This window comes from Podarcis tiliguerta (assembly GCF_965153285.1).
Source record: "Podarcis tiliguerta genome assembly, chromosome: 9".
Classification (NCBI taxonomy): domain Eukaryota; kingdom Metazoa; phylum Chordata; class Lepidosauria; order Squamata; family Lacertidae; genus Podarcis; species Podarcis tiliguerta.
Genome location: NC_139542.1, coordinates 36426439 through 36439822, shown reverse-complemented (window position 1 = coordinate 36439822; position 13384 = coordinate 36426439). Strand labels below are relative to the sequence as shown.

Sequence of the window (13384 nt, the reverse complement as noted above, 5' to 3'; positions counted from 1 at the left end):
TGAGTACCAGATGTTGTATAAAATTAGCTTAGAGCATAAACAGATCATATTCTTTTCCAAGTTTATTTCATTCCAAATTATAACACAAGATGTATTCCAAACTCTGTCAGCAATATTCCATTTTGTTTTTACATATAAAAAACAACAACCATCCTTTCTTACAGGCCACGTAACTTTTACAGCAGAATGAAATAACCTTGTTCACTGAAGAATTACCAGTAACAAACAAAATAATGTTAAGAAACTAAAGTTGCAATACAAAAATGTTCCATCTTCAGGTATGCTCACATTCTCCTCTTCTGTGTACTTATATACAAAACTGTTTAAAAGGAGGAAAAGACAATTAGGATGTTTTGCATAAATGTACTTGTATATATAATAGTGTATATATAATAGGTATAATTATAACAGCTACAGTCCTTAAACTTAATATTATTGCCAGAAATACTGGTTTGATCCAAAAATACTGAACTTTGATGGAAACACTGTTTTACACCTCATACTATAACACTGTGAAAAAAGTAAAAGAAATCAAAGAGGTTGTGCTACTGCAACCTTTTGTATGAAACCTGCTACAGAACTGATTTCTTATAGAACCATGTGACTTTTTGAATGTTTGCACCAACAGTGCTAGTATAGCAGCTTCCTTCTGTTCATTATTCCTTGGAGCCAATCCTGTAGTATAGCTCTAAAGATATTTTTCTTTGTAAGACAATGAAAAATCTTAGTAGTAAGACTAACGCAATCCTAAAAGAGGCATGATCCTGCCAGGACTAAACATTGCTAAAGTCTACTGATTACAATGCAAGCTATTTATGCATATGCTCAACTCTCCCACTGAAACTAAAAGGGCAAATGCTTAATGCTCCCATTGAAATTAGAAGGGCAAATAACTAGATATGTGCAGCGTATGACACACCCATTAAACTTAAGTTGAGCCATCATACTAGAGAAGCTCCTACTTGCTAGACTGCTCCAAAACTTTCAAGTGTCCATACACTGCAGGGTCTTTTGTTTCTTTGTTTTAAATATTTATATACATGCATTCCCACCAACTCCAGCTTAATTTACCTGATCCTAGCATCACTACTAAAACAAATGAAGTTATATCACTGCAAAGACTAAGGGTGCCTATTTTTCCAACTCTGTAAAACCTGGTGCAACCACCAAGAAAGCTAATGGAAAATGTTTGAAGGGAAGCACTGCCTAAAAATCTATTTTCCAATCCCAGGAACAATTCCTAAAATGTAAAGTAAAAATAAAACAAACCACCACTGAGCTCCATACTCTTGACTTTGAGGGCAACACAGATCACTTATTACCTTTTTGCAAAGCCTCACATGAGTTTAAATATTTAATCATACCTCAAATTCTCTCATTTGTACCAGAACATGAGGCAAGAGGAAGGTGTTGTAACATGTCATTCTGCATGAGGCTTTACAGAAGCCAAACATTTATGGATGCCTGCTTACTACATCTAATTCACCATCAAAAGTATGTACACGAAGAGCCATTACCTAATTTTTCCAAAAAAATCTTCCCTCAAAACAATTTGGATAAATACGCTAAAACCCAGTATCTTCTAGTTAAGCATACTTACCATTGTTTCCTCTGATGAAAGCATCCCCATATTTATTCTTTAGTTGTCCATTTACATACTCCTCTGTCTGCTCCAGAGCTATATTCATGTACCCATCCAAGCAAGCCAGAACACCTAAAATCAATGAGACCCACAGAACTGCTTAGACTTTAGAGCTACATTTTTAAATCAAATGCTGTATTAAAAATTCAGTACAAGTACAGTACATTATTGCAAAAATATGACTAGGCAAGCAGAAGTGTAGAGCTATAGGTTGTTATGGTAAAAAGAATTGCCACGTCTTCCTAGAAACTGATTAAGACTGCAATCCTTACCCTATTTCCTAGGAGTAAGCTCCAATGACTTCAATAAGACTTGATTCCAAGTAGATGTTGTTAGGATTGCACTGTAAGTCACTAATTTAGCATATGAAATGTAGTATCACTGTAGGAGAACCCTTTGCCACAACATCAACAGTTTCTTCTCTGGAGCCTGGAAAGGTTATCCTTCCATTTATGGATTATCTTGAGACTACAGTGGTACCTCGGGTTACATACGCTTCAGGTTACATATGCTTCAGGTTACAGGCTCCGCTAACCCAGAAATAGCACCTCGGGTTAAGAACTTTGCTTCAGGATGAGAACAGAAATCATGCTCTGGCAGCGCAGCAGCAGCAGGAGGCCCCATTAGCTAAAGTGGTGCTTCAGGTTAAGAACGGACCTCCGGAATGAATTAAGTACTTAACCCGAGGTACCACTGTACTGTAACTTAACATTCTGCAGTAAGTTGTCATGAATTTGAATGGACATAGGCACATCAAGTTTAACTCGTATGGTATGGCATGTATTTTATGTTTTCATATTGCAAACCACCCTGTGATCTTTGGATGAAGGGTGGTATAGAAACCAAATAAATCCGAATAATAGAAGGAAGCAGCCATGTACACAAGACCAAATATATGTTATCACTGAAAACTGGAATACTACAGCTCTAACAACATTTTAGGTATACAATGTGGGAAAAGTTAATCTAAATTATGAAGTTATCTAAAAAGATAATAATCTAAGAGGCAACTTTTGTTTTAAAAGTGTGTAGTATTAAAAATAGGATGCGGGTGGTGCTGTGGTTTAAACCACTACGCTGCTTGGACTTGCCAATCAGAAGGTCGGTGGTTCAAGGCCGCACAACGGGGTAAGCTCATTGTTCGGTTCCTGCTCCTGCCAACCTAGCAGTTTGAAAGCACACAGTGCAAGTAGATAAAGAGGTACCACTCCGGCAGGTAGGTAAATGGCATTTCTGTGAGCTGCTCTGGCTTCGCCAGAAGTGGCTTAGTCATGCTGGCCACATGACCTGGAAAAACTCTGTGGATAAACGTTGGCTCCCTCGGCCAGTAAAGCAAGATGAGCGCCACAACCCTAGAATCGTTGGCGACTGGACTTAACTATCAGGGGTACCTTTACCTTTACCTTTAGTATTAGAGATAGCTATTTAATATTACCTGAGAGTGCAAACAAGATTCAGATTCAGAGGAAGGCTTGAGGGGGGAAATGCTACGAGTTTATTCTAAAATATGTAATGATTTTGTGGGGTTTAAAAAAATAATGTTGTATGAAATATTTTAAAAATAATGTCCTGCCAACATATTTCAGTTACAGTCGTACCTTGGTTGTCGAACTTAATCCATTCTGGGAGTCCATTCGACTCCCGAAACAGTTCGAAAACCAAGACGCAGCTTCTGATTAGCGGCAGGAGCTTCTTGCACTCAATCGGAAGCCGCGTTGGAAGTTTGGCTTCTGAGAAACATTCGCAAATCGGAACACTCGCTTCCAAGTTTGCGGCGTTCGGGAGCCAAAAAGTCCAGAGTACCAAGGCGTTCAACAGCCAAGGTGTGACTGTATTCTTAAACCAAGGTTTCAACCAGTTTCAAGTAAGTCCTAATGATTTTAAAGGGTCTTACTTTCAAGTTAATATGATGAAAATTCAGATACTGAAGTTGAGATCATAGAAATATAGAATTATAGTGTTGGAAGGAACCCCAAGGGTCATTTAGTCCAACCCACTGCGATGCAGGAATCTCAATTAGATCATACTTGACAGATGGCCATCCAAGCTCTGATTAAAAACATCCAAGGAAGGAGAGCCCACTACCTCTCAGGAGAATCTGTTCCACTATCTAGGTAAAGGTAAAGGTACCCCTGCCCATACGGGCCAGTCGTGTCCGACTCTAGGGTTGTGCGCCCATCTCACTTAAGAGGCCGGGGGCCAGCGCTGTCCGGAGACACTTCTGGGTCACGTGGCCAGCATGACGACACTGCTCCAGCGAACCGGCACCAGCGCAGCACACGGAAACGCTGTTTACCTTCCCGCTATAAAGCGGTACCTATTTATCTACTTGCACTTAGGGGTGCTTTCGAACTGCTAGGTGGGCAGGAGCTGGGACCGAAAGACGGGAGCTCACCCCGCCGCGGGGATTCAAACCGCCGACCATGCGATCGGCAAGCCCTAGGCCCTGAGGTTTTACCCACAGTGCCACCCGCGTCCCACTGTCTACATACTCTTAAAACAAAAGTCCCAGCTGCAAAAGGTAACCTTGGCTAGGTATTAGAAATGTAACCTTGGCTAGGTATTAGAAAGCTAGACATATCTCAAGGAAATCAGAAAAGGAGACCAAGGTCTTGGATCATATTTATCAAGGGAAGTTTTTAATGTGTGACATTTTAATGTGTTTTTAATCTTTGCTGGAGGCTGCCCAGAGTGGCTGGGGTAACCCAGCCAGATGGGAGGGTACAAATAATAAATTATTATTTTTTATTACAAAAGCTGTTATTGGAAATGTGGCAAAAAATTATTTGTGAATACCTTAAAGTAAACTGTATAAGTAGAACTGTATTTTCTCTTTCAATGTAAAAAAGGGGGAAACCCTACAAACTTGTAGCTTTCATCTTGTGTTTGTCAAGCATTAAATGTTCTCTTTCCTAGAATCACCTCTAGTATGGTAGTGGTACAATGAAAACCTCACTCCTGAAAAGATGTACAGTCTCAAAGTTCCCCATCAGCTTTCTTCTTAGCTATAGAATCCTTTTAAATGAAGTGAGTTCTTGGGAAATTTAAACATTTAATTTACACTCAACATCTTCAGAAAGAAGGTCTAGTATTGCTTAGAAATGTCATCACAGCCTCATCCTCATTTGGAACACCAAGTAGGCTTAGAATTTAAGAAAATCAGCTAGGGCTGCCAGGCTTACTGTTCAAAACAGCAAATTCTCAATCCAAAAAGTTTGGCTAGGATGATAAAAAGATTCCAGATGTGAGGACTAAATTAATCTCACTACTCCTACCTTTGTATATATAACCCATAATGCCTGAGCCTGACTGTGAAGAACTCTCCAAGAACAGGCCAGGATCATAATCCAAATTATATTGGTTCCTTTCTTCCCAACTCAAAGATCACATAAATATATCATGATGACTGGCGCACAAGACTGACAGAACTTACCTCGATAATCAACTCCAGAATTCAACTTTACAACAACTGGTCTTCCAATGATTTGTTTCAAGAAATCACTTGGAGTTTGTTTCCGTAAACTCATTTTGACAGATCTGGGAGGCTAAAGGAAACAGAAATAGGAAAACGGTTGAAATGCAGAACTCAAAACAGCACAAACAAATGCTCAACAAACAGAGGTAGGATGCTGGCTCTGTAAAGTGATCATTTGGGAAATAAATATCAAACAAGAGGATAAAGCAAAAAAAATTTTGAAGCGAGGCTTTTGAAACTGCAGTTCTACAGCAATTGCATGAAACTACTCTCAACTACATACAGTTTGGAAGGTTTGAAGCCAACAGAGTAAGAGGTAAAATGGAGAGAAGCATACTCACAAAAATAACTCTTGCTAAGTCTGACCTTTAAGACATTGAACCGAAATGACTGAGAATTGTAAGTAAGCAACGAACTTTACTTTTCTTTCTTCTTCGCTCTCCACTCCCCTGCTTCCTACAATACTCTCTAAGGTGTATTAGGATACTTCCAATTATTGTGGATATTGCTTCTAATCTCCACTATGGGCCATGGCAAGCGGCCAAGGGACCTGGATGAGGCAATGCCTCCCCCGAGGCCCAAACAGTCCAAGATTGATACTTTTTTTCTTAACTGTAATAGAAATAATGAGGAAGTTAGCTACATGGTTGAAACTCACAATCGTTTTAATCCTTTAATTGACCTCGCAGCCGATATAGAAGTGGAGGGGGTGAACTCGAAGACAACGAATAATGCCAACGATAATGACAAAGAGGTGAGAGCCACCTCGAAGGGGGAGCCCGAGTTGGCCCTCGGCGATGGCATGGGACTCGATCATTTCCAATTAATAACCAGGACCCTGCGCTGCATCTTTAAGAGCATAAATGGGATCTCCATGCAGGTGGATAATCTCCACCAAAAGCTTGAGGCCCATTTGCTAGAGCTCCAGCTCAACCACACTCTGCCTCCGAGGGATTTAAAGGGACAGAGGTATACCTCCCTTATTAGACATGAAAGTGGTACTGGTGGTCACCTCCTAAAAACTCAATTGGACTCTCAATCTCTGATTTTACAACCAAACAAAATATGTCTAACTATACACAGTAGGGACCCCAGGTCCCCAAGGTGGAATAATTCGAGAGATGTCAAAGATCATCTGAGGCAACTCCTTCAGATTTGGCCTCCGCTAATAGACCTCAGTACAGTGAAACTTTTAAACTACCACCATCGGCTCCAAAAAGTATTGCTCTCCTTCCAGTCTCCAAAAATTCCCTCCATACTGGTTAGGCGTAAAGCGTTGCTGGCCACCTGGGGCATCTTCCCAACAAGAGTCTTTAATGACACCAGGATTAAACCTCTCTTCCGCAGCACCGTACAAAAAGGTAGCTGCCCGCCAGACAGGCGCGACTCAGTCTTGAAACTCAAGTTGTCCACCCGGGAACCTCACCCTCCCTCTCAGCCCAAGCTTCCTGGTTTATCTACTCCAGCAACAAAGAAGCATGACCAAAGCCGGCCCAGCCATCTGGATATCTCAGAGGAGAGGGACCTTATTTCATCCTATGGCGAGTTGCCATTAGTAGAACAGCAGGAAGTTATAAACAGGCTTGATACACTCAAGCAGCATCTTACACATGTACTTCAAGAGAAAATCTCCTCAAATCCTGGACATAGCAACCTATTAAATCAAAGGAAACCAGTTATGAAGGGGCTAACACCCCAGAAACCCCTGCCAAATACTGGGACTCCAATAACGGATGATTTGGCAGTCTGCCTGGCGGAAGCTCCTCATACACCGTCGCAACGCAGACCCCCTTCACCTCTACTAATAGATCTGCAATCAACTACCTCGTCCTCCGCCTTAAAGAGTAACGCGCCAAACACACCTCATCCTGGTAATCTGTCAATGTCCTATTCTTCTATGCCTGACCTGGAGTCTTCATTCAGTGCGGTCCAGTCAAATGACTCTATATCCTCGTCCTTTGCCAGTCAACCTCTTTTGGTAGAACCTCATTTATCCGCAACCTTTTCAAGCCAATATATAAACGTTAAGGAACCCACTGTGCAAAGAGACAACTTAGGTTTTACTGAAGACCCTGCTGGTCACATCAATCAACTCACCACCCCTTCGATACCTTCGGTAGTACCTCGCCTGGAGCTGTCTCAGACCCCTGGCAATGTCCTTCCCACCAGCAACCAGAGCAATTGACTAGCACATAGTCCCTCCTCAAATTGCTTTAATGTGCTATCCTGGAATGTGGCAGGATGGACGTCCAAACAGGATGACGGGGATATGAAAGAGTTTTTAGCGAAATTCCAGATTATGGGTATACAAGAGACCTGGTGCTTAGAATCTTCACCCCCCCCATCCCTACCGGGCTATGACGCCTTTGTGATTCCTGCGACCAAAACACACTTGTATGGGCGCCCTAGTGGAGGCCTGGTAACATTTGTTTCGCAGGAGCTTCAGCTTAATATCTCTCCTATCTTTTGGTTAGAGAGTAATTACATTCAAACTTTGCACATCACTAACAGCTCGCTTGGGGAATTCATATGTGTAAACTTGTACAATCCATCTACCTACTCCTCCTCTCACTCAAATCAGCTTTGGGAGGATTTAAGATTTATTCTAGATAAATCTGGGGCTGAATTTCCATAGTCAGAGATCCTTATAATGGGGGACTTCAATGCCAGAATCGGAGCAGATATAAGCTTATTCACCGATAAGTCGCAATTATTCATAGAAGAGGAGTGGTTTCCTACGTGGAATTCACAGGACAAGACCATTAATAGGGCTGGCATCATACTGCTGGAGTTCACTATAAACTGCGGGCTGCACAGCTTGCACGGCACACCCAAAGACTGGTCCGGGGGATACTATACTTTTCTAGGATCTAGAGGGGCAAGTGTTATAGATTACATCTGGTCCTCCTCAGCATTTAATGATGAGGCATACTGTTTCAATGTGTTCAACAGAACCGAAAGTGACCACCTTCCAATTGCCATCTCCTTTCACCACACACAGCTGGGGCCTCCCAGCTCACCACACCCCCAGGATTCATCGACCCTGGCCCCCGGACGCAAGAAGTGGGACATCTACCTGGAGCAAGACATAAAAGTCCTCCTAAATTCCCCTGAGATCCTAGCCCTGAAAGCTCAGCTGTTAACAACGAATGTGAATCATTTCTCAATTTTCCAGCAAATTCTAGTCTACTTGCTCCCTTCGCTTACGAAACCTTCCCGTGCGATTCTATCCTGGAAGAATCAAACCTGGTTCGACCAAGAATGCAAACAGTGCAGAAGTAGGCTTAGATTTCTCCAGTCAGACATGAAAGCAGACAGCACTCAGAGCAAAATCAGGGAGTTAGCCCAATTTCGTTCATACTATAAGAAGCTGCTCCAACATAAGAAATTGCTCTTTGCGAAAGAACGCTGGTCGGCTCTGTCAGTGGCCATTAAAACCCGTGACGACAAGAAATTTTGGAATTTAATTAATGCAGGTCTAAGACCCCCCTCATTCATTGTTAATAACATCACAGCAGCCAGCTGGCACTCTCACTTTGCTCAGCTGTATTCCACCTCAGATTCTGACGTAAATGTAGTCACCACCCTTCCAGCATCTGCCTTGCCCACCTGGGAGCCAGTCTCCCCAGAGAGATGTACTCAACTAATTAGCATGCTATCAGGGGATAAATCCCCGGGGGAGGATATGATACCACCTGAGGTATTCTTATCGAACCAGTCGTGGTGGGCCCCTATCTTAGCATCTCTCTTTACCACCATTAATGCTACTCTTAAGATTCCACCTAACTGGAAACAGAGCATAGTTATCCCAATACATAAAAAGGGGGACCCACAAGATCCGCGCAACTACCGACCTATCAGCCTGTTGGACATATCATACAAGGTTTACTCTAGATTCTTGCTAGAGAAATTAATTGAGTGGGCAGAAGAAACAAAGCTATTCCATCCGGAACAGGCTGGCTTCCGCAAAGGTCACAGCACATCTGGCCAATGTCTTGTTCTACTTACCCTGATTGATAAATACCTAAACAGGTTCAACTGCAAACTACACGCGGCTTTTGTGGACCTGACCTCCGCCTTTGACTCCATTCCCAGAGATAGGCTATGGCAGAAGCTTAGTCATACCAGCATAGATAAGAGACTCCTCCTCCTTCTTATGGAAATTCATAATGACATATCGGCCAGAGTAAAATTCGGCCCTCTGGGAGCTCTTTCTGATTCTTTCCCTCTGAATAAAGGGGTCAAACAGGGCTGCCTCTTGGCCCCTTTTCTATTCAATTTCTATATCAATGACATCGTCACAACTACGAAGGCCCTAAATCAATCTGCCCCCTCCTTACAACAGCTCAAGATCCCCATATTACTCTATGCGGACGACATGGTGATACTGTCATTAACCAAGCTGGGCTTAAACAACATGCTCAGAGGGCTCATGACATATTGTGATACCAACTCCCTTAAAATTAATTTCGCCAAAACCAAAATTCTTACTTTTGGCATGAAAACTCGGAAGTCACTCTGGAATTTTGAGGGCCATTCTATTGAACATTGTTCAGCATTCAAGTATTTGGGTATCATTTTTCAGCATGGGCTTAGCTGGTCAGCTCACCTAAATACAACCATCCTGGCTGCCCGCAGAACCATCAAAGCCTTGGAGAAATTCTACTATGCAAAAGGCGGCCAGCTGGTTCCACCAATCAGAAAAGCATTTATCAGCAAAGTCCTCCCGATGTTATTGTATGGGGTTGAAATCTGGGGGTGGAATTTAAAAACACTACAACGGCTGGAGATTCTACAAAACTCTTTTGCACGGAAGATACTGGGTCTCCCCAAGGGCTCGGTTGCAGCACAGTTAAGAACAGAACTGGGCCTCCCCTCCATTGTTGCGAGAGCCCACATTAGAATTATTAGCTTTTATTGTAAATTAATCAATGCCCCAGGTCCCCTACTAGCCAGGCAAGCCTTTTTAACGTGTTCTCAAAGCAATAAATGGTCCAAGGCCATGGTGACTATTACTGCACGCTACTCTCTCCCAAATCTTGACTCGCTGTCCTCTTGGGACAAACATAAAATCCGGGCCTGGATTCTTACAAGAGACGAGGCCATGGACCGGGCACAGTCCACCTCAGCTCGCCTCTCCATGTGGCTCCCTAAAGTGAAAGTGGTAAGATCACTTGCCAACTACTTGATAGACCTGACGGAGCCCAACTTGAGAAGAGCGTTTACTATGGCCCGCTTCCATTCTATACCCACGGCCTTCCTGCAGGGGATTTATTCTAAGACCCCTATTACCCAGCGTCTATGTCCATGCACAATGAATGAAGTAGAGGACTTCATACATTTCTTTTTCTACTGCCCTATTTATGAGCCAATAAGATCTAAGCTCCTCCTTTTGATCCCGTCCACCATTACATCTAAGGAAGACTGTTTGAAATCGCTTCTTGTGGACGCAAACCCCCAAATCTCACGTGGGGTGGCAATATTCATAGTGCAGGCTCTGAAACTCAGGGCTACTCTGACAGGGTAGCGTGCCCTAGACCTGGACCTGTTTTAATCTTTTTATTACTTTTAACTCAATATGCTGAGTCTGTTCTGGGGCCATTTTGTGCTTTATATATACCCGCATACTAGTTTTTGGGCGCTGGCTATTATATCTTTGCATTATTGTCTTCGGGTAACTTAAATGTCACTACGCCAGCCAAAACACCTGAATTTTGCTGGGTTGCTTGTCTCTAGTTTGTCTTTTTTCTTTTTTGTATTGTCTTATTTTGCTATGGCAGTTTGCTAATGCAATAAAGGTTTTGAAGCTTGAAGCTACATACAGTTTGATATTCTTAGTAAGAAGGTTATCTAACACATCTGTTCACAACACACCACCATTTGAAAACATTCAAAGTACTCTGGCATGCCTTTATTCTGTCTCTGTAGTTTTTCTAAAAAAGAACTTCACAGTATTGTGGAATTCAGATTCTTTTTTTAACATGGTGACTATGGATTTATAAATAAATAGCTAACTGAGGAAGCATAAGCACAGGCACTCTCATCTCATGTACAGCTAATTCAGAACTTTCATTATTTGAAGGCAGTAACATACTGATGAGTGAAATCACTCCAAAGGTACATTGATATAATCGTATAACAAGCCTAATTTGTTAAACGTGTAAATAACCATCTAAAACTTCAGATCCATTTAGTAAATTATTGTTTTTGCAACTGGATACATGTTTCCTAGAAGAACAAGTTGGTGTTGGCAGCATTTCCTCAAATATCACAATAAATATGATCTATTTAAAGTCTCTAAATCTGCTTTTCTTTTGAATATCCTGAACTCTGCACTTTTTGCTAAATCAAATCAACTTATGCCCATTTCACAATATCCATAGCAGCCCAGATGTAACATACTAGAAGCCTATACAACACAACTGATCTAACTGGGATTTATGCTGTAACAGATTAGGGCTCCTGCCCAAGAACATCAGCAAAGGATTCATCAAAATATTTTCTTCATTTATTGCCCCTAATATGGTGTTCTGGATTTTTAAGAAGTGTTTTAACTATTCTTATTTTCCTTTTCTATTTTCACCATCATTCACCAGCAATAAGATGATGACAGTCACAGATAACCTAGAAATGAAAACCTACAAGTGGACAGGATGCACAAGGTTTCTGCAAACACAGGTCAGGCCCATTCATTCATAAAAGCTCCAGATGACCCAATTATTTCCAAGACAGCTAGAGGTAGTATCATTATACTATGCTTCTCTGCAGCAGCCCTGGCAACCTTGGACACATGATGTACAATGTATATGTACCCCAGGAAAAAATAGGGCATTCTTAAGTGTCCACAATTTTCCATCAAAATGTTGGGCATAGACCAATCAGACATTTGGATTATAAAATTCACAAGCAGGGACTGGAAGAGCTGCTTAAGGAAAATGAGTCTAGAAGCCTTGCAACTTAACATTTAGCACTCCCATAACTATTTTCTGGGACTCCTCCTGGAGTCCTGCTGGTGAAGGGTGGGTAACAAATTTATTAAAATCAAGGTATCTTGTGGCTGCATACATAGAACAGCACCAGAGGAAGCTTTCCAGTAAACATTTCCTGAAAGAACCTAACAGAGACCTAGGCTCCTTGACCTATCGCCATTTGAGTTATTTGGCATATGCAATCCTTGTGAAGGGCAGGATTAAAAAAATAAATGTCGCTTTCAAGTGTATTCCTATTCTACACTGATGTAAGAAGTTTGCACTTGGCAGTTATTTTGTTATTACCCGCGTGTGCTCCTGCAAAGGCCACTGTGACAGTAGCTGTGTTCCCGTGTGCTGTACAGTAGTGATCAAAGGGACGTATAGGAAGTGGGTGGGTGTGTCAGGTTCAAATTACTGCCCAACTATTAAAGAACCGCCGGGTAACACCGGGCCAGCCCCACCTGCCTCGCAGGTTTGTTGTGAGGATAACGTGAACTGGGGGAGGGAGAAGGTGTAATGCAGAACTGCAGCAGATGAATTAATAATTCACAATTTGCGCGAATTCGAACCCTCTCCGCTGCCAGTCCTTCTGTGGGGTCGTATACCGTTAAGGAGCGCACGCCGAAGCCAGGGAGGCTGCTCGGCAGTGTATCGCAGGCACCCAGCAAGGGGAAGGGCTGAGGAGCCGAAGCCCACACAATGCGACGGCCAGGGCCGCAGTCTCCCGCTTTTTTTGGGGGGGGGGGAGTGTCACTTGACTCCCAAGCCGGCGGGGTCTAGGAAACCAGCGTCCAGGGCCCCCTCGTTAACAGGGCAGCTGCGAGGCGCTGAGGGAGAAAGCGACACCCTCGACGGCCGCGGCTTGCGAAGGGAGCGGCCCCGCCGCGCAGGCCCTGAGGGAGGCCGCGGCCTAGAATGTTCCGCCACAGCAGCGCGCGCGCGGCCTCTCCCCCCCCCCCCCCAACCGCCACCCCTCGCGCCGCCGCTGCCCTGGAGTTCCACGCTTGCCCGCCCTCAGTCACTCACCCGCGCTTCTTCGCGTTACTTAACTAGCTCGGGCGGTTTTCCCCGAACGTAAAAGAAAGATGATGGGCTGCTGGCTCCGCCAATCAGCGCGCTGCAGCTTCGCGTCGCAGCTACGGTGCCCCGACCCGGCCAAAAGTCTTCGCTTCCTCCGCCTTTCAAAATCAGGGCGGAGTTCTTTCCTTAAGGCTAGAGAGAAGGAGTCCCGTTGGACTTAAATCGGGTTTATTTCCGAGGAAAGGCGACGCGCGCAGGGGATCGGGCTATAGTGCT

The 13384-nt window shown here is 43.3% G+C and overlaps 1 protein-coding gene across 6 annotated transcripts; it reads right to left on the bottom strand.

Moving 5' to 3' along the window:
* Window positions 1–44: 44 nt before the first annotated feature.
* LSM6 (LSM6 homolog, U6 small nuclear RNA and mRNA degradation associated) lies at window positions 45–13250 on the bottom strand. 6 transcript variants are annotated; one of them, XM_083457695.1, is made up of 4 exons: window positions 13115–13250; window positions 5076–5187; window positions 1601–1714; window positions 45–319 (listed from the first exon to the last, which is right to left on the bottom strand). In XM_083457695.1, exons 2-4 carry the CDS (start codon window positions 5167–5169, stop codon window positions 285–287), a joined length of 243 nt encoding a protein of 80 aa, XP_083313821.1. In that variant the 5' UTR covers window positions 5170–5187; window positions 13115–13250; the 3' UTR covers window positions 45–284. The 6 variants fall into 6 exon arrangements, with proteins under 6 accessions (XP_083313821.1, XP_083313823.1, XP_083313822.1 ...); XM_083457697.1 differs by lacking the exon at window positions 13115–13250 and adding an exon at window positions 12392–13108; XM_083457696.1 differs by lacking the exon at window positions 13115–13250 and adding an exon at window positions 12658–13035.
* Between the last annotated feature and the right edge of the window lie 134 nt (window positions 13251–13384).

Coding starts and splice junctions, on each gene's coding strand:
- LSM6 (XM_083457695.1), bottom strand. CDS start 5,169: ATGAGTTTACGGAAACAAACTCCAAGTGATTTCTTGAAACAAATCATT. Junction 1,715..5,075: donor TTCTGGAGTTGATTATCGAG/GTAAGTTCTGTC, acceptor CATTGATTTTAG/GTGTTCTGGCTTGCTTGGAT. Junction 320..1,600: donor TTTCATCAGAGGAAACAATG/GTAAGTATGCTT, acceptor CCTTTTAAACAG/TTTTGTATATAAGTACACAG.